We start from the raw sequence: 18,504 nt of genomic DNA on the forward strand, positions 1-18,504 counted from the left end.
TAACCACCATGGTTAAGAAAGCCTATCACCTTTATTTTGGCTGCAAAATTGGAGATCAGGACAAGAGGTGGGCCCCACACATATGCTGCAACACTTGTGCAACAAATCTTTGCCAGTGGTTGAACAGGAAAAGGAAATCTATGCCTTTTGCAGTGCCAATGATTTGGAGAGAGCCAACGGATCATACCAGCAATTGTTACTTCTGCATGGTGCCTCCAGTTGGGAAAGGTGTGTCAAAGAAGAAAAAGTGGACTGTACATTATCCAAACATTCCATCAGCTATACGCCCAGTACCCCACGGAGAAGGACTGCCGGTTCCTGATGCACCAGAATCATTCTCACTTGAGTCAGACGAGGAAAAGGAAGAGGATGAAACTTCTGGTCCTGAACCATCAATGTCACAGGACCCACATTTTCTCCCATCCTCCTCCTCTGAACCACACCTCATAACACAAGGTGAACTGAATGACCTTGTCAGGGATTTGGAACTACCCAAGAGTAAGGCAGAGCTGTTGGGCTCCAGACTACAGCAGTGAAATCTCCTGGCAGGTGATGTTAGGGTTTCCATGTTCCGTGACCGTCAAAAGGATCTTGTCCCATTCTTCTTCATGGAAGGTGATCTTGTAGCCTGCAACAACATCGATGGTGTGATGGCAGCCCTCAACATCGTTCACGATCCAGATGAGTGGAGACTGTTCATTGATTCATCGAAGATGAGTCTTAAAGCTGTTTTACTGCATAATGGCAATGTTTTGCCATCAATTCCAGTTGGTCATGGAGTACATATGAAGGAAACCTATGACAACATAAAACAACTTTTGAGGTGCAAAAACTATGACCAATATCAGTGGCAGCTTTGTGGCGATTTGAAGGTTGTTGCTCTCTTGCTTGGTCTGCAGACTGGATACACAAAGTACTGCTGTTTTCTCTGCGAATGGAATAGTCGTGCAAGAGATTCCCACTACATCAAGAAAGATTGGCCACTCCGACAGTCATTGGAGCCTGGGAGGAAAAGTGTTCAGCATCCACCACTCGTTGAATCAAGGAAGATTTTGTTACCACCCTTACACATCAAACTGGGTCTGATGAAGAACTTTGTCAAGGCCATTGACAAAACACAAGCAGCTTTCAAGTACCTCCGTGGAAAATTTCCAAGGTTAAGTGAAGCTAAGATCAAGGAAGGTGTCTTTGTTGGTCCTCAGATTCGTGAACTTCTTCGAGATGATGCATTTGACCATGCACTGTGTGGCAAGGAAAAGACGGCATGGAAAGCCTTCCAGTTAGTGGCAATAAATTTTCTCGGAAACAACAAGGCAGACAACTACAGGTTGTTGGTGGAAAACCTCCTCAAGGCATACAAAAGCCTTGGTTGTAACATGTCACTAAAGATACATTTTTTGCACTCTCATCTAGATTTTTTTCCACCGAACTGCGGAGCACTGAGCGACGAGCACGGCGAGCGATTTCACCAGGACATTGCAACAATGGAGAAACGCTATCAGGGCAAATGGAGCCCATCAATGCTTGCAGACTATTGCTGGACAGTCACAAGAGATGCTCCATTTAATGAATACAAGAGACAAGCCAAGAAGCGCCAAGTAGACACTGAATAGGACTAAACTATGTACATAATCGTTTTTTGCCTTTTGTTTCATAATAAATTTTATTTATATAACCCTTTTGCTGATTTTTAAAGTGTTACATAAACAGGACAGGTGAAATATTATCATGTAAAGCAACCATAAACACATGAAAAGACCTAGGTTTACAATTTATGATTAAAACTCTACTATCTACACAATATACATAGACATAAAATGTAAAAACTTAAATATCTTAGAAACAGTAGCCAATCAGTTGTTTTAATTGTCATATTTGAATTCAGCACATCAAAATACATAATAAATAGCACATTTTATCTCTGAAGCAGACGACTTCTCATAGACCAGTCAAATCAATCCATGTCCCTTTGGATATGACTACACTAGAGCTGGAAGGTGTAATTTCCAGCTCAAGGAGACATATCTGCGCTGGCTCTGATCAAGCTAGAGCACTAAAAACAGAAGTGTAAGTGTGGTGGTGCAAGTGGCAGGATGGGCACTGTCCGGAATACAGTCTCATCTAAGACCCTAGATACATATTCAGGCAGCTAGCACCACTTGCACCACTCTGGTTAGCACGGATATGTCTGCTCTAGTTGGAAATTACACCTTACATCTCCAGTGTAGACATACGCTCTGTGTGCCTAAGTAAGGACTCAATGCCTGATCTTAGGCATCCAGTTCTGAACTTTTGAGCCTGCATTTTCTGACTTTTAGTCCTCTGTTCTAGCTATTATCCACTACTGCAGCCCAAAGCACCACTACTCAGTGTGCTATTTCTGGGGTAGACTAAAAATTTATCTTTGGCTGACGGATCCTTGGAATTTTGCTATCATGTCCAAAATAGGATACTGTGAATCATATATAGGATTGTGTGTTTAAAGAAAGAAGTGCTTTTTAATTTTTTTCAGATGCCATATAAAGTTCCTGTGTGGTTTGCTATTGCAAGTATATAGATGATGGAAATCTAATATAGTACATTGACTTGTTAATCCTTAGAATAGCATTTATTAGTTACTGTTGATAGAAATAAGACTTAATAAAAAGGCTATGAAGTAAGTAATTTTTACCATTATACACAAAGTAAGACTCCAGTGTGTTTGACCTTTTGAATCCCTTACAAAAAGATCCAAACTGTTGGATTTATAGCTAAACCATGTTCCTTCATTAAGTTTAAAAAATGAAATGCTCTTCCTGTAGATTAATTCATTCCTGCTTCAAACAAGGTTTTAAATGACACTGCACTTAAGAGTTTAACTTGGTACTGTATATTATACAATTTAGAATTGTGAATTTGTTTTGATTAAAACTGAAAACATCCAGATACAATTTCTCTGAGAATGAAGAAATCCTCTCTCATGTAAATAGGGAAATAACAAAAGCCTATTTGATTCTTCCAACCCCACATTCTCTGTCTGTATGCTTCATTCCTACAGCCCAATCCTGCAAGGTGCTGAGCATTTCCTGTGAGGTGTTGACTGCACTCAACCCCCACTGATCCCTTCAAATGAGAGGGCTCAGCACCTCATACCATTGGGTTTAAGGATCCAGCAGGCCTATGAAGCCTTACTTGACTGTTTGGAGTCAATAGGCCTACTTGCGTGAGTGAGAGTTGCAAAATCAGGCCCTTTTCTGTAAATCCTTTGGGATGGGTATATGTCTTTCTACATGTCTGTAAAGTGCCAACTGCTATAGAAACTGTTATTGGTGAAGCATGTAGCAGAGCTGTTAACAAAAGCTGCACATGTTTTTTATTTACCATTCTCAGTCCTAGAACTATTGCTGCTTAGGAGTCACCATGGTTAAGAGGATACCACACTCTGAATACCAAATAGAATGGAAGAGGGGGGTCACTCTGCATATGTCTACACTGCAATAAAACCCCCGTGGCTGGCCCCCCCGTGGCTGGCCCGGGTCAGCTGACTCCAGCTTGCAGGGGGCTATAAAATTGCAGCATAGACATCTGGGTTCGTACTGGAGCCCAGGTTCTGAGACCTTGTGAGGGGGGGCGGGTCCCAGAGGCCAGCATCCAGACCAAGCCTGAAAGTCTACCCTGCAATTTTATAGTCTCTCAGCCTGAGCCCCATGAGCCCGAGTCAGCTGACCGAGGCCAGACACAGGTGTTTTATTGCAGCGTAGACATACCCTGTGGGATTTGAATTTGAGTGGATGATTTCAGTTCTGATTTGAGCCCAGATGTATGTGGAATTCTACATCTTTTTAGCACATCCTTTAGTCTATTGCTTAGTCCAGTCTGGTGTGTGATTTGTACCCACTGTTATTTCACAAGTAGGTACAATTTTTTTTCTTTCTGCAGAGGTCTATGCAACACTTAGATATACATAGATGGAACGAATGAGTCAGAATACTGATCAGTCATAATAATTATGTGTTCTGGTAAACATCTGACCTAGATGTCAGCTATTTCTGAAAACCTCTTACAATTCCATGAATACAGAAAACTGTTCCGCCAATCATCATTAGGAGAAAAAAAACACCCATACAATTATTATATAGAGGGCACTAATAACACATTGGATGAAATCCAGAATCCATATGTACATTCCACTTTCTTCCATTGCTCAGAACTCTCTCAAACAAATTCTTTTTTGGGTTGCAAAGGAAAAGTGCTTTAATTGTTCCTTAGTTACCCGAATGTGAAAAATATACTTTTCCTATATGTTACAATTAATTCACTTACATAAATAACAAAATAGTTTCGAGAAGAAGGTTCACTCTGTGGTTGTCTTGTACGTCTCAATTAAAGTAAAAAAATCAAGCCAAATTTGAAGACAAAAAACGGTTCCGTGGTTTTACAGTTACGAGCATTTAGAGATGCCAGATTCGCACATAGCCATTAGAATTTTTATTTAAGGTTTTTCATGGAGCTTTTAAAATGTTGGTTCTGCAAATCAGCCCTTCAGCTTTAGTGGTGCCCTTAAACTGAGAGCTTAGCTGAGACATGCATATGAGATGAAGGCTTTTTAGTGGCAATGGTGCCAACTATAATTCTTGACCTATTCAAGGAATGTTGAAGTGAATCAAGTGCAGCTTGTAATCTCCCCATGCCAAATAGCTCCAGATTTCTTTTTTTATTTTTCCTTTAAAGAAACAAGATAACTAAATATAAAAATACTGCAATGTTAAGCTTGAGAAAACAAACATGCCCAAGTCAAGAAATTGAAAAGTTAAGGCTGCTTCTGCTGTATTAACTCAGCTTAATTGCACATATGTATTTTCTATTCCTGTTTTACTTGTTAAATGTTAACTTTATTGGGGTCGTGTTTTAGTGTATACCATAAAAGTATCAAATGATCAACCTGGTGGAATTAATGTCCCAAGAGGAATGCTAGTAAGTTTTGATGCCATTCAATAATCATACAATTATGATTAAGACATTTTAGTGTTTGTGGCCTCAAATTAGACACAACTTATTTTTAAAGATAATATAGATTTTTTTCACAATATTTTCCCTTCATAGTATCACTATAGGGGAGAATCAAGATTGTTTGAGGATCTTAACTTTGTATTTTCATACCTTAACATGTTTGGAATCTTTGATAGTTTAACCTTACCTTTGAATTCACTGGATTAGTAATGCTTGCTTTTGGGATAATTGAAAACTTCCTGTGGTGATCTTTTTACCTTCAAACTACCCTCAAGCTTCATTCTGTCTTAACTTAGCTTTTTGTCTAAGAATAGTTAAGAATGTTTGATTAACGTAATAATGATTATTTTAATGTTATATTTCAGTATAATGATACTTCACCTTTGTTTTATTATATATTTAAAGAAATCTAATCTTTTAAGTTGTATGTAATATACAAGATACAGTATTGTAATAGCAATGATTGTAGAAGGAAGCCTGTGGAAGTGGGTTTAACCCTGAAACAAGATTATCTGTAGCCAAATAACGCCCATTTAATCTTGCAGTTTTTACTGGAGGAGGCTAGGGTTTAGCAATGGGTAGGTCTGAGACTCTAAGTATTCCTCAGTAATAATATTAGCCAAAGGGGGAAAGCTTGTTTGAGAGCAATCATTCATGCTGGTTAGGGTGGATTTTGCTGTTTCCATTCTCCTTACCTAATGGTACCGTCGGCCAGCCAACCTCTGGTGCATGCGGCAAAAGAACAGTCCACTACAGCCCGTCTCAATTCCTCTGCAGTGGCTAAGCGAGCGCCCAGGTCAGTACACAATTTCTGAGCTGCAGTTAGGTCCAGATCCTGAGAGCTGTTTCTGGATTCAACTGTGAACAACTTCCCTGCAGCACCAAAGACAGACACACACAACAAAACGTGTCACATGTCACAGTGTTGTATTAAATAAATACACAAATATATTGTGGATTGTGACAAACCTATCAACTGAAAAATTAAACTTATTTTCTTTTATGATCTCAGTTTAATTTTAACTGAGCTCCTTGATTTTGGGAGCTAGTAACTTAAGCCTAGATCTTTAAAGATATTTAAGTGCCTAATTTCTATTGAAATCAATGGTAGTTGCGCATCCAAACACCTTTAAGGTTCTGGTCCTTGCTTCTGGCCTATACCACTAGTAAATTACTACTCCTGTATACAAGCATGTGCATGCACACACACACACACACACATACACATATGTTTAGCTATGTGGTTTAGCTCCTTTGATCAGTAATTTGAGAAGTGGGGCTAAGTTTCCATATATTTCTGACCCAGGTGAGTGGCTCCCCTTACTCCTACATGCCTGGATCCAAAGTTTGTATAGCTCTTGGAGCGTAAATAGGGGTTCTTACTCCCTCATATGGGTGTATAGTGAGAGTCAGAATCTATCCCGTAGGAACTGGTAATGCATGTCTTAGGGTATGTCTACACTACGGGATTAATCCGAATTTAGATAATTCGAATTTGGGAAACAGGTTGTATAAATTTGATTGTGCGCGGCCACACTAAGCACATTAATTCGGTTTTTAACCACATTAATTCGGTGGTGTGCGGCCACACTACCCCATTAATTTAACCACAGTAATTCGGTGGTGTGCGGACACACTAACCCTAATTCGAATTAACAAAATCGATTTAGGCGCTACTCCGCTCGTCGAGGTGGAGTACAGAAATCGATTTTAAGTGCCCTTTAATTCGAATTAACTGGCTCTGTAGTGTGGACGGGTGAAGGGTTAATTCGGATTAACGCAGCTAAATCCGAATTAAAGTCGTAGTGTAGACCAGGCCTTACACTTAATTTATAAAATCAATCAAATTTATAAAATAACAAATACCAGTTTAAAAAGCTAGCAATGTAACTTGCTCTTCCATATCAGCAACAAATTAATTCCCAGTCTCTACTAGGAAAGGAAAGGCTTCATATACTTTGCAATAACCTGGACCTAAATTCTGCCACAAATCACCATGGTTTTCATATCAGACTGGAGCTGCAGACTGGAAAATATGCAGCACTTCCAAGTAAATTTTTAAAAAGTGGAAGGCTTTTATTTAATGAAATATGAAAATGACTAATAGAATCAGCAGAGTATTCCTTATTGTTTGATTTTGTTTTAAACTCAGTTTATTTTACCCTGACTTTAAATTTTCAATGCACTGCAGATTTTTGTTCTTACAACGCATTCCTGCATTGTGGACTTTATCGGGGTAGAAGCTGGAGGTTTTAGCAGTTGGGCAGAGGGCAGGTAGGATTTTGCATCAAAGGCAGCCTAGGACATGATTGATTTGTAGAATAAGCATATTTGCTAGCTGATTCCGCGAAAAATGATAAGCAGCAAAATAATTAACAATGTTGACATTTACATTTTCATAATTCGGTTTTCAAGTTAACACCCCACTGAGCTAACGCAAGTCTCAGAGCATTTGTTTTTGGATGTCTGCAGACCCAGGAAGACAGCAGTACATCAGATTACAACAGTTTATGTCAGGAAGGGCTTCTTTGTTATCATAAGTAACATTTTATTTAAATAAAATCTTAGATTCTACAGCACAATTCGACAGCAATTGGGGCATTAGGTAGCAAATTCCCTCATCCCAGATTACATAGGCCCTGACTAAACTAGCTCAGAAACCCTTCAGGCGATCCATCCTACATTGTATGCCAGGCCCATCACCTTCCTCAAGCACTTCTGGCTTTAGCAAACAGATAACCCCCACCTTGGATCTAACTAAACTTTGGCTCTAGCAGACTGCTGGAGGGAATAACTTCCAGAGATGTGGCCCTATGACTGACAACATCCTGCCATCAGCAGCAGAGATTTTAACCCCAGTAATTGACAATGAGATCAATCAAGAGGATCACTATTCCTGCAATGAGAAATGTTGAGTTATGTTTCAGCTAACACACAGAGACCCCAATCAAAGATTAGGTCTCTAATGTGGTAGGCACTGTACATACACCTTGAATTCCCATCAGAAATGAGCTGGAGCCAGTGCAGAGCAGAGAAGACAACAAGCCTCTACATTTTCTACTACTGAAACTTCTGAATACTTTTCAAAGGCAACAAATAGAGTGCATGGCAGTAATGTAGCCTGATGATCAGAAATATGCAGATGACTGTGTCAAGGTCTTCATCAGAGGAGATGTTGGCAGACCTGGGACCCACTATAGCCTGAAAAAAGGTGCCACAACTGCTACCTAAAAATCTAATGTATCCAGTGAGACCCCCAAAGGAAAGTAGAGCATGTTTTCACCACCACCATTTGGGATCTCTCCAACAGGGAATTTGTCTACATTACTAAGCCATCACACAGGTCAGCACAGTTGAAGGTCTCTGTTCAGGACTGAGGTGCACCAGCAGAGTTGTCTGGGGCAACCATATGCAGCATCTGACTTGAGCAGTAAATGTTAGTCCTTCACCTTAATAAGCACTACTTTCATCCACAAACATTTTAATTAAAAGAATGTAAGAGAAAACTAAGTTGGTAAGTGATCAGGCTCCATCAAAATGTAATCTGAGGCAGTGCAGCTCATCATTAATTTTTTTTTACCAGCAGTCCATATCAATTGCAACTTTGCAGGATTGCACCAAAGCTTGTTTCCTTTTCCAGCCAACCAAGACTGAGAGCTAAGGGACAACTTTCCTTATTTATTGTTAGTGTGCAGGTAATTATGGCAAATCAAGCACTGCTCTTCAATGAGGCTTTATTGAAAATTCAGAAGATTCTGACAACCTATTTAGTTGGGTTTTTTTTTAAATATAGTACAGTCCTACCTGTCTGAAAGGTTTTGTGGATGTACAAAATATTTGGATAAATAGATTTTAGGGGAACATGAGACAGATCCAGTGTGTTGGGAAAAGTTACTAGGAAGTTTTGGTTAGATGAGGTACAAATAAACAAGACTGACCTGGATACCAGATTGACCTATATACTTTTTCTAAAGTTTTCAAGAACATTATGGCTATCTGCCTAATTTGTAACATGTGTTCTCAGTTTTATTTGCTTTCTCATTTAAAATGAAATAAAACGAATAAGCTTTAATCCTCTGGTATTTGACTTGCAAGACAGTTGGCATTTCCAATGTGTCTACATCATTTGCAGTAGTGTCACATTAGAGCAGTGTTTTGGGGAATGAAAGGAAAAATATACTAGTACACCTACTTGGTAAGTTCCCTTATATAAATCAAAACTACAATATTGATTTTGAATTCCACATCTTATAATGGTGTTACAGAAGTTTTTGGAGCTATTAACGTATAACTTTATTTATAGGCGGGCATTCTTGGGAGCCTCATCATTTGATAACTGAAATGAGTAATCAAAATGGTAAAAGTAGCTTTTGGTCAAATTCAGCCCTCATGTACAAAGTTGCAGCTTTTAAATCAGTGGATGTTTTGTGCACATATCCCAAGAAGAATTTGGCTTGGAAACATTTCTAATGGAGGGCTTGCAAAATATATATGAATAGAATTTCAAGTGCATCTTCGCCTATTGAAATTGCAAGCTCTTTGAGACATGGCCTGCCTTTTTGTTATGTGTTTATACAGCACCTAGCACCGTGGGCAGGGCCAGCTCCAGGGTTTTGGCTGCCCCAAGCAGCCAAACAAAAAAAAACAAAAAAAAAGGCGCGATCGCGATCCGTGGCAGCAATTCGGCGGGAGGTCCTTCGCTCCGAGCAGTAGTGAGGGACCGTCTGCCGAATTGCCGCCGAACAGCTGGACATGCCGCCCCTCTCCGAAGTGGCCGCCCCAAGCACCTGCTTGGTAAGCTGGTGCCAGGAGCTGGCCCTGACCGTGGGGCTCTGGCTACTGGGCACTAGAGTAATAATAATAATAATAATAATAATAATAATAAATAATAAATAATTAATAAAATTTTGATTTTCAGGTTGCTGGTTGAAAAGGCTTATCTACATTGGGGATTTTTACACCAGTGTAGTAACTGCTTATGAGCCCTTCACTTTTATCAGGGGCAAATTCATATGCACACAAAATGTAAATGAGGAAAACATTAATGATCTGGGGGCACATATACTGACATTAGGGCTGAGAGCTTAACATATTGTGACGGAAGTACTAGATAGATGGAGTTAATCCTTTTAGATTGATAACCTCAGGAGGTTCTCAGGTTCATTCTGCTTTAGATAGCCTCCTGGAGATACAGCACAAAAGGCATAGCCCACGGGCTGGGGCGGCAAAGGTGGCTTTAAGCCATCAGTGGGGGCCTGGCATCAGTTAGTTAGCCACAGGGTGTTCTGTGCACTCAGAGCAGCCCAGAACTCCTCTTAACGCTCTGGTGCTATTTCCACCCCCCCTTTACCCCTAACATGCTTCCTCACACCTGATCTCTGTCCCACCATGCTCCCACACCAGGGCTGGCCAGGGGGACTAGTGTGGAAACAGAATCCCTCCCTAAATTTTGCATGCTTATTTTTAGCCTGTTCAAACTAGTCACGCCTCTTTGGCCTAGAAATTGATCTGGAATTCTTGTGAGACTTTCTCAAGAGATTTCATGCACTTCTTGGTTCTGGCAAGTTCAGAGATACCGTGAGAATAGTCTTCCTTGCAGTATTTTGGTATTTCTTCTTCAGGTTCCAGCTGAAACCAGGAAGAGTAGAGTTGTAAACCAACCTTTTTCTAACCTCAGAAAGCTCATTTCAAGTTTTGGGCAAAAATTTCGGTCTCTTCTTCCAATCACTAATCAATAGTAATGGGCTCAATGCTTTAGTACTCAGGCAAGATTACTTCTTGAAGCCAGTAGGAGTCTAGCCTTAGTAAACAGTGCAAGACATTAATATTTAATGACATTCCATTTACAGGCAATGTTTTTCTATAGTAAGAGCAGCCAGTTAGATATAGTTGGGAGCATTTTATAAGAAGAAGTGTTATGTCCAGGACCTTTAGAATTTCACAGCACGTAAAGGTCTATCCTGATAGCAGGTATTGTTGGATTCTGTGATGTATGTCTCTCTTTGTATATGTAAAACGTAACAAATTCCACTGTAGTAGATGTTGATTTCTGCTGCAGATTTTTTGTTTTCTCTGTCCTAATGCATAAGACAACACAGTTCACAAAAACACTAGTATATGTATCAAAATTATTAAGTATTTTAAATGGCCTTTGTTTTTGACAATTGTACTGTAGTGTTCTTGATGCTTGATTAATTTGCTGCAGTTTGCATTTTATAAAGCAAAGGTCAGTGAGTGGTTTTCACAATCACTGCATTGCTTTTTTAGCCTCTAAATGTACTGATATTATTACACTATTCTGTTTTTAGCTTTTGATCTGTTGGAAAAAGAAAAGCTTTGCCAGAAGCTGAGACTGGGTGACAGGGGATGGAGGATCGCTCAAAATTGCCCTGTTCATTCCCTCTGAAGCATTTGGCCACTATCAGAAAACAGGATACTGGGCTAGATGGACCATTGTTCTGATCTAGTATGGCCATTCTTATGTATGTTCTTATGAAAGTTATTATTTATTATTTGATTAGCATGAACAATATATTCAACACCCTGTAACACACAAAAGTAAAGATAGTTTCTGCCCCAAATAGTTTACAGTAAAAAAAATGCATTCTGATATATAGAAGACAAGATGCCTTGGAGAATCCAGAGATATATAGATTTTAAGGCCAGAAGAGACCATTATGATCATCTAATCTGTCCTCCTGTGTAATAAAACTTAGGGCATGGCTACACTTGCAGATGTAGAGCGCTTTGAGTTAAACCAGCCTTTGTAGAGCGCAGTAGGGAAAGCGCTGTAGTCTGTCCACACTGACAGCTGCCAGTGCACAGTGCACATTAGCAGCTCTTGCAACAGCCACAGAGAACAGTGCATTGTGGTAACTATTCCAGTATGCAAGTGGCTGCAATGTGCTTTTCAAATTGGCGGGGGGGGGGGGGGGGGGGGGTGTGAGAGGGGGGGTGTTGTGTGTATGGGGGGGGGGGGGGGGGGGTTTTTGGGGGGGCGGGGGGCGTGTCAGCATCTTTTCTTAAAGTTCCAGACGCCGCACCCCCCCCCCCCCCCCCCCCAGCCTCTCTCTCTCTCACACAGCATTCCACAGTAATGGCTGCTTTGTCTTGGAGCCGATAAGCAGCCGGCTGTCAAACGGAGCTTTCAAAGGGCATATCCAAAACAATGACAAGAGTGGCCACTTGACTTAAGGGGATTATGGGAGGTTTCCGGAGACGGATCAGAGCTCAGTAATGCAACACCTCGTTCACACTGACGCTGGGGCTCTCCACCAATGGGGGCACATCAAACGTTATTCTACTCACTGAGGTGGAGTACCAGGAGTGCTCTAGCCGCGGAGTCAGAGCGCTCTACGTGCCTTGCCAGTGTGGACGGGTAGTGAGCTAGTGCTGCCGGGGCTCCTTTAATGCACTGTAATTCGAAAGTGTAGCCAAGCCCTTAGATTTCACATTGTGACTCCTGTCTCCAGACCAATAATTTGTGGCTGAACTAGAATATGTCAGGTAGAAAGACATCCAATCTTGTTTCAAAGACTCCAAGAAATGGAGAATTTACACCTCATTCCTTAGTAATCTGTTTCAATGGTCCTTACATGCACTGTACCTTATTTCCATTTGAAATTTGCTGACTTTAACTTCTAGCCGCTGAACCTTTTTATGCCTTTGTCTGATAGATTAAAGAGCTCTCTACTTCCAGACATCTTCTCCCTCTGCCAGTGATTATAGACGTAATCAAATTGCCCTTACCTTCTCTTTGGTGAGCTAAATAGATTGAGCTCCTTTGGGTATGACTTAAGGCCAGAACAGACTTTACATTCGTAACATTTCTAAAATAAAAAGCAAGCCAAAAATAAAACAACAACAACAATAAAAAACCCTGTTTCTTTGACCAACACTTTTCAGGCTTTCTTTATGCATTAGAGAAAAGCAAAGCAAGAAAAGCCATAAACTTAGCGTTCAAAAAATCGTTTGCAGCTCATTTTTATAGAGGGTTCCCAACCATGGAGCAGTTCCATTGAACAATAATACAGCCCCTTTCCTGCTTAATCGCCAAAAACCAGTAGGCCAATGGTATGGATTCCTCCAATCCCACCCCCAGTCTGTGCACATCCAACACAGACCTGCTGACTCCCCAAAAATGCCCACCTAGTCTACTGACCCCATGACCTGATGCCAGCAGGCTTGTCCCCTGAAGTTATATAACCTGACGAGTCACATCAAACCAGAGGTGGTGACCGTTTGGAAATAGGGAGAGGTACATTTTGTGGGGTCATTATTCCATTCTGTAGTGAGAAAGCAATTTTGTTGCTGTTTCTATGGCTATAGAGTGCAATGGCCTTGGCTGTAATAACAAGGGTGGAGCGTTCAATTACAGACAGCAAGATTTTGGCAATTATCAGCTGTGCTTGTTCATGAATGGAGAGTTTATTTCTGTAAGGATCTAAAAGGAATGATTGCTTCTTATTTAATTGAAACTGCTTAAAATATTGCATAATCGGAGAAATAGCAAAGTGGGAGACCAACTCTGCACTCCTTACTCAGGTAAATTCAGTTTTACCTTCTGTTTTACCATAATAAGGGCTGGATTTTTATTTATTTATTGATGCAGCTGACAAATTTATTTTCTGCGCTGTGTAAATGGAAACCTGAATTGCTTTCACCTGCTGCTCATGCACAAATTCCTAGAGATAATAAAACAAAAATAGAATCATAGAGTTTGAGGCCAGAAGAGACCACCAAATCATCTAGAATAGGATAAAGGAAAATTCCCATTCATTCTCTTGGGTTTGATTTACACCCTTAATGTAAAGAATCAGTATATGATGTTTTTTTTTATTTTACATTTTTTAAAAATTATTTTCCCTTCCATCTAAATAGATAAAAGCAACAGGAACCAAGTGATCAGGAGGGAACTGGAAGCTGCCTTTGTCACAGCTTTCTTAATCCATTTTCAGTACAGGAAGTTGCTTCTTATTACTTTTCCTTTATTCTCTTAAATGTATCAGTTTTTCATCTGTCCATTAGTTCCTCTGACTTTTTTGTTTACTGATGGTTCCATAAGAAGAAACCTCACATTTGAAATAGTGGGGGTTTAGCCTGCACTCTGTGTGTGTGTGTGAACATTAATGGCAGTTTTGTAAGCACATATTGAGACGAGAATACTCTCGATTGTATTTGAGAAATGAACCAAAACCCCATATTTGAGTCCCACAACAGCCTAATTTTAGAAACATTAGATATGGTTTGAGGTCAGTATTTTGTAGCTCAGGCCAGTGTCTAATTGTGTCTAACTTTATGGATTCAGAATTCCTGGAATTACTTCCACTTGCAATCTATGTACTGACCCAATTAGTGGAGCGGGCAAAATGTTTTACATGTAACACAAAACCTAAAAAATAAAATTACTTCTTGCTGGAGCAATTTTGCAAGCTTTTGCCAAAAGTAAACTACTGTTGTTCACTTCAATATTATATTGTACTGATTAATTACTGTCACACTGTTACAACATTTTGTTCATCTGACCAAATGTTCTATGGAAAACTACTGTTGGTATATATGGGCATTTTGGCAGCTGTGAAAAAGGTAAAACAGAGGGTAAAAGTTTAAATTCTTATACAACTTTTACTGGGCCTGATTCATTTAACCCAGTGTAAATGCAAACTCCAGTTACTGCACATTTACACCGGTATAGTTGAGGCCAGTCATGACCATAATGACATAGCTAAAATCTCCGTCTTTACAAGGGTGAGGGTTAGAGTTTATTTTGATGTGCACCTAGATGTACTAATTCAAGCTATCCATGTAAATCCTTGTGACTATACATTCCCTCCATGTACAAATCTGGAATCTACCTGTGATTGTCATGGGTGAACAGCCTTAGGACTTAGTTCTCTACTTACCCTTGTTTTATTCTGTAGTAACTCCACTGACTTTAATGGAGTTAAAATACTCCTGATTTACACTAGTGTAAATTAAAGGAGAAACAGGGTCTTAGGGAAGCTTCTATCTGACTGACCTCAGTCCAGGTGCCATTAGCTATGTCTACACTACGCAGCTTTTAGCGACAGGGCTGTGCCACTATAGCCGTGTTGCTAAAAGGCACACAGTGTAGCTGTTTGTCGCTCTCCTGCCGACAAAGAGCTGTTCACACTGGCGCTTGTCGTCAGCAAAACTTTTTGTCTTTCTGGGGGCAGGGAGGTTGGGGGATTAACATCTCTGAAAGACAAAAGTTTTGTTGTTCAGTTGCCAGTGTAGACATAGCCTTAACTTATATAAGTCACACAGCAATTCTAAACTATATTTTATTTTAGCTTCTACCTACATCTTCATGGATTCTAGCTACACCACGTCCATGTCTGTTGTGGTGAACTATTAGTCAAAAGAGATCAAATAATCCTTCAGGCTTTACACCTCCACCAGGTTTGTATGATCTCTAGTTATATTGTCTACACTATGTCATTACTTCCATGTCAGAGAATAAAGCCAGAGTCTCCCTTAGGGAAATATATTGTAACCAGTTTCTGAGGTTTGCCTATATAGAGGCCCGGCTTGGTTTCATGAGGTTTTTACAAGTATACTCTAAATCCCCTCAGGAGTTTGCAAAACACTGTTATTTTTTGTTAAAAGTAACAAATATATATATTATCCAGAATTGTTTTTTGTCATTTCACCACTCACATCTCCAGACCTTACAGAGCAGAAATTGTCTGTAAAATTAAATTTTCATCTATAATTTTCACAAATGAGAAGATGGTTTCCTGTTCAGGCCAGTTCAGAATCTATTATGAAAGGAAATATTGTTCCTGGTTTATACTCTCAGATCTGTTTAAATCTGGCAATTCTACATACTGACATAACGTCACATAAAGTGATTTCTCAGGATTACAGGAGTTGGCTTAAATCACGATAAAAAGAAAACACATTGAATAGCTTGGTAATAATGAACAAACAAGTTTTCCAGAATGTCACTTAGAAGAAGTTAAATAAAAATGGAGACTATTTATCATTTTATAATAATGCTTTGCACTTATATTGTACTGTACATCTTCTTTCCTGTAATTCTTAATTATTTTACCATATCTGTGTATATTTCATGTGTAAGATGAATGTGACAAACTACTGAATGCCCATTAAAATATATCATGAACTCCCTTAAGTAAGCCTCTAAAAATGGTCACTGAAATACTGTTCAACATTTTTTCCTCTCTGTGTAAAAGCTCCAAAGCTTGTTTCTCTCTCTCTCACCAGCAAAAGTTGGTACAATACAAGATATTATCTCAACCACCTTTTCTCTTGGCTATCTCAGAGGAGGTCAGTTTAGGATGGAACCAGAAGCCAGTCATTCCAGACATGCAGTAAGGTCTCTGGGATAGCTACCACTGATACTTAAGGAAAAGCTTTCTTAACCAAGCAAAATAATTATTCCTTTCTCTGTCTCCCTGTTTCCAAATATAGTGAAGTATTTTTTTCTCCCCACAAAGCAGTTTTGCTATATGAGGATCCTTCACTAAAACTGGAATTGCAGTTTTGCAAGTTACAGTGCTTTGAAAGGATGTGATCTTTCCTTCGTCTTCATTCTTAACTCAGTTTCATTGTCACCAAATTCATGACAGTGGATTCTGCTGCATAAACCTTTATTATACACAGCATGCAATAAACATACAGATGCAAGGAAAGTTTGTCTCCGTTTTTTCTTCCGTCTCTTATTTCAATTATTAAATGAAAATCGAAGACAAAAAACGGAGACGAAATATTCTCGGAGCAAAATGAAAACATTCTTGTTATTCAATAGTGTTTGTCTTACCATCTTCTGTAATCACATAGCAAACATCAACGGAATGAGGTTAGTGTACTTAAAAAACTGAAATCAGGCATAACTCTACCCGGATTGTGAGAATGAAGAAACAAGCGTGGCCATTCAGCATGCTCTCTCCCAGGAAAACAGACTGTTGTTTTTATAATAAATCATGTTCTTGTTAAGGCAGTTTGATCACCATTAATTAAGGTGAAATCGTTAAAACTGTACAGGCTTCTAGGAAGGAAAAGCATACAGTCCATTCAGATTATTGTCAGAGAGCAAAAAGGATCATTTCATGGTAGCTAGTAGCTGGTGCTTTCAGCCAAATTCATGTTCCATTGAAATCACCTCGCAGTGAAATGAAGAAATTTACGCTCATGCAGTAACGTTGGCAGATGTCTTGAGCGTCTGTAGTACCGGCGAGAAGACGTTACTGGGAAAAGTCTTTGACTTTTGTCTTCCTGTTTTTCAGGTACCTGATGCTTAAAAACCAGAGGGACCTGTACTGAGGAGATGTCAGGTTCGATATTTGGGGAGACATACTGATTGTGGGAGAAACTCTGTAAAATTTAACTAATTCTTTTTCTTCTTCTTATCCTGCCTTTTTATTATTATTTCCCCTGGACAAGTTCCCAGTCACATAATTTTGTTCTAATAACATAATCTCAACCTTATGAGATCTTAATTCTTTTCTCTGTTTAACCCCAGGATATTTATAGAGTTTCAAAAACTCCGAATCAGGCGTTCCTTAACCCGGAATGGGGCGTATATTTAAGTTTATTTATTTTTATTTTTATTTTGCAATAACAACATACAAATCTGATTCCACTAATACTAACTCAGCCCGAACTGCATTGAACTCACCATCAGCCTCAACAGAGACGATCTGGAGGAGGAAACAGACAGATCCCATGTACTGGACAAAGGTGAGTGTGAATCTCTTAGAGCCTGGAGCCATTGCCATGCTATTAAGTCCTTAGCCGCAGGAGGTTGGCTATAAAGGGGTTTTATTTCCTCTGAGCCTCAGGCGCAGGATCGGTGGTGGAGATGATTTAAATGAGCACTTTCCCTCGGCAGGATCTTGCGTCTTGCACTAACGGAGGGAGGGATGGAAAAAGAAAGAGAGAAAGAAAGCGGAATCCTTCGCTTGGCTGCTACAGTGAGAGAGTAGAGCGGGAGGAAAATGTCCAGCCAGCTGGGTTTGGGGAGCGGTTTTATCTGGCCCAATTCTGCAGGGCAGTGCACATGGAGAACCGGTGTTAAAAGTCACATTGCGCTGTCAGTAAATACCTAATGGGTCAGAGTGGAAGAAATGTAAAAGCCCAGAGGGAGAGAAAGGGGGAAGCTGCAAGCATCAAGCAGGCGAAATCCCTGCCTGAAAGAAGGGGAGTTAGATAGCGGGTGGTGCTGCAAGTGGTGAGTTCACGGAGGGGCCTTTCATCTCTGGAGATTTGGGTTCGAACGTGTGGAGATTGTGTGGTCTGCACCACATACACCTCACCACGTAGTTTGGCAGTCTCAGCTCAGAAGAGGTCCAGATCTGGGATAGCAAGGGGTGCTGTTGTCAGGGCTGAGTGCATGGGCTGAACGGTGTGGATTCCCAGGGCTGGACTAGCAGAAGGGATGCTGCAGGTCAGGCTGAGGTGAACTGACTAGATTGTGTGGGAACCCAGGACGGAAAGGGCAGAGCAGAGAGGCGAGTGTAGGTGAGGAGC

General features: G+C 40.1%; 1 protein-coding gene across 1 annotated transcript in view; it reads right to left on the reverse strand.

Moving 5' to 3' along the window:
- The window catches only part of LOC112118707 (sushi domain-containing protein 5), a 65,862-nt gene extending 47,653 nt beyond the window's left edge, over positions 1–18,209 (reverse strand). Inside the window, exons 1-2 of the mRNA XM_024217121.2 lie at positions 17,654–18,209; positions 5,685–5,862 (exon numbers count right to left, since the gene is read on the reverse strand). Coding sequence (XP_024072889.2) covers positions 5,685–5,862; positions 17,654–17,753 — 278 coding nt within the window. The 5' untranslated portion in view covers positions 17,754–18,209. The remainder of the gene's footprint in view (positions 1–5,684; positions 5,863–17,653) is intronic.
- Between the last annotated feature and the right edge of the window lie 295 nt (positions 18,210–18,504).

The sequence above is a fragment of the Terrapene carolina genome, unplaced genomic scaffold, assembly GCF_002925995.2.
Source record: "Terrapene carolina triunguis isolate 2854851 unplaced genomic scaffold, T_m_triunguis-2.0 Scaffold33715, whole genome shotgun sequence".
In the NCBI taxonomy this organism is placed as follows: domain Eukaryota; kingdom Metazoa; phylum Chordata; order Testudines; family Emydidae; genus Terrapene; species Terrapene triunguis.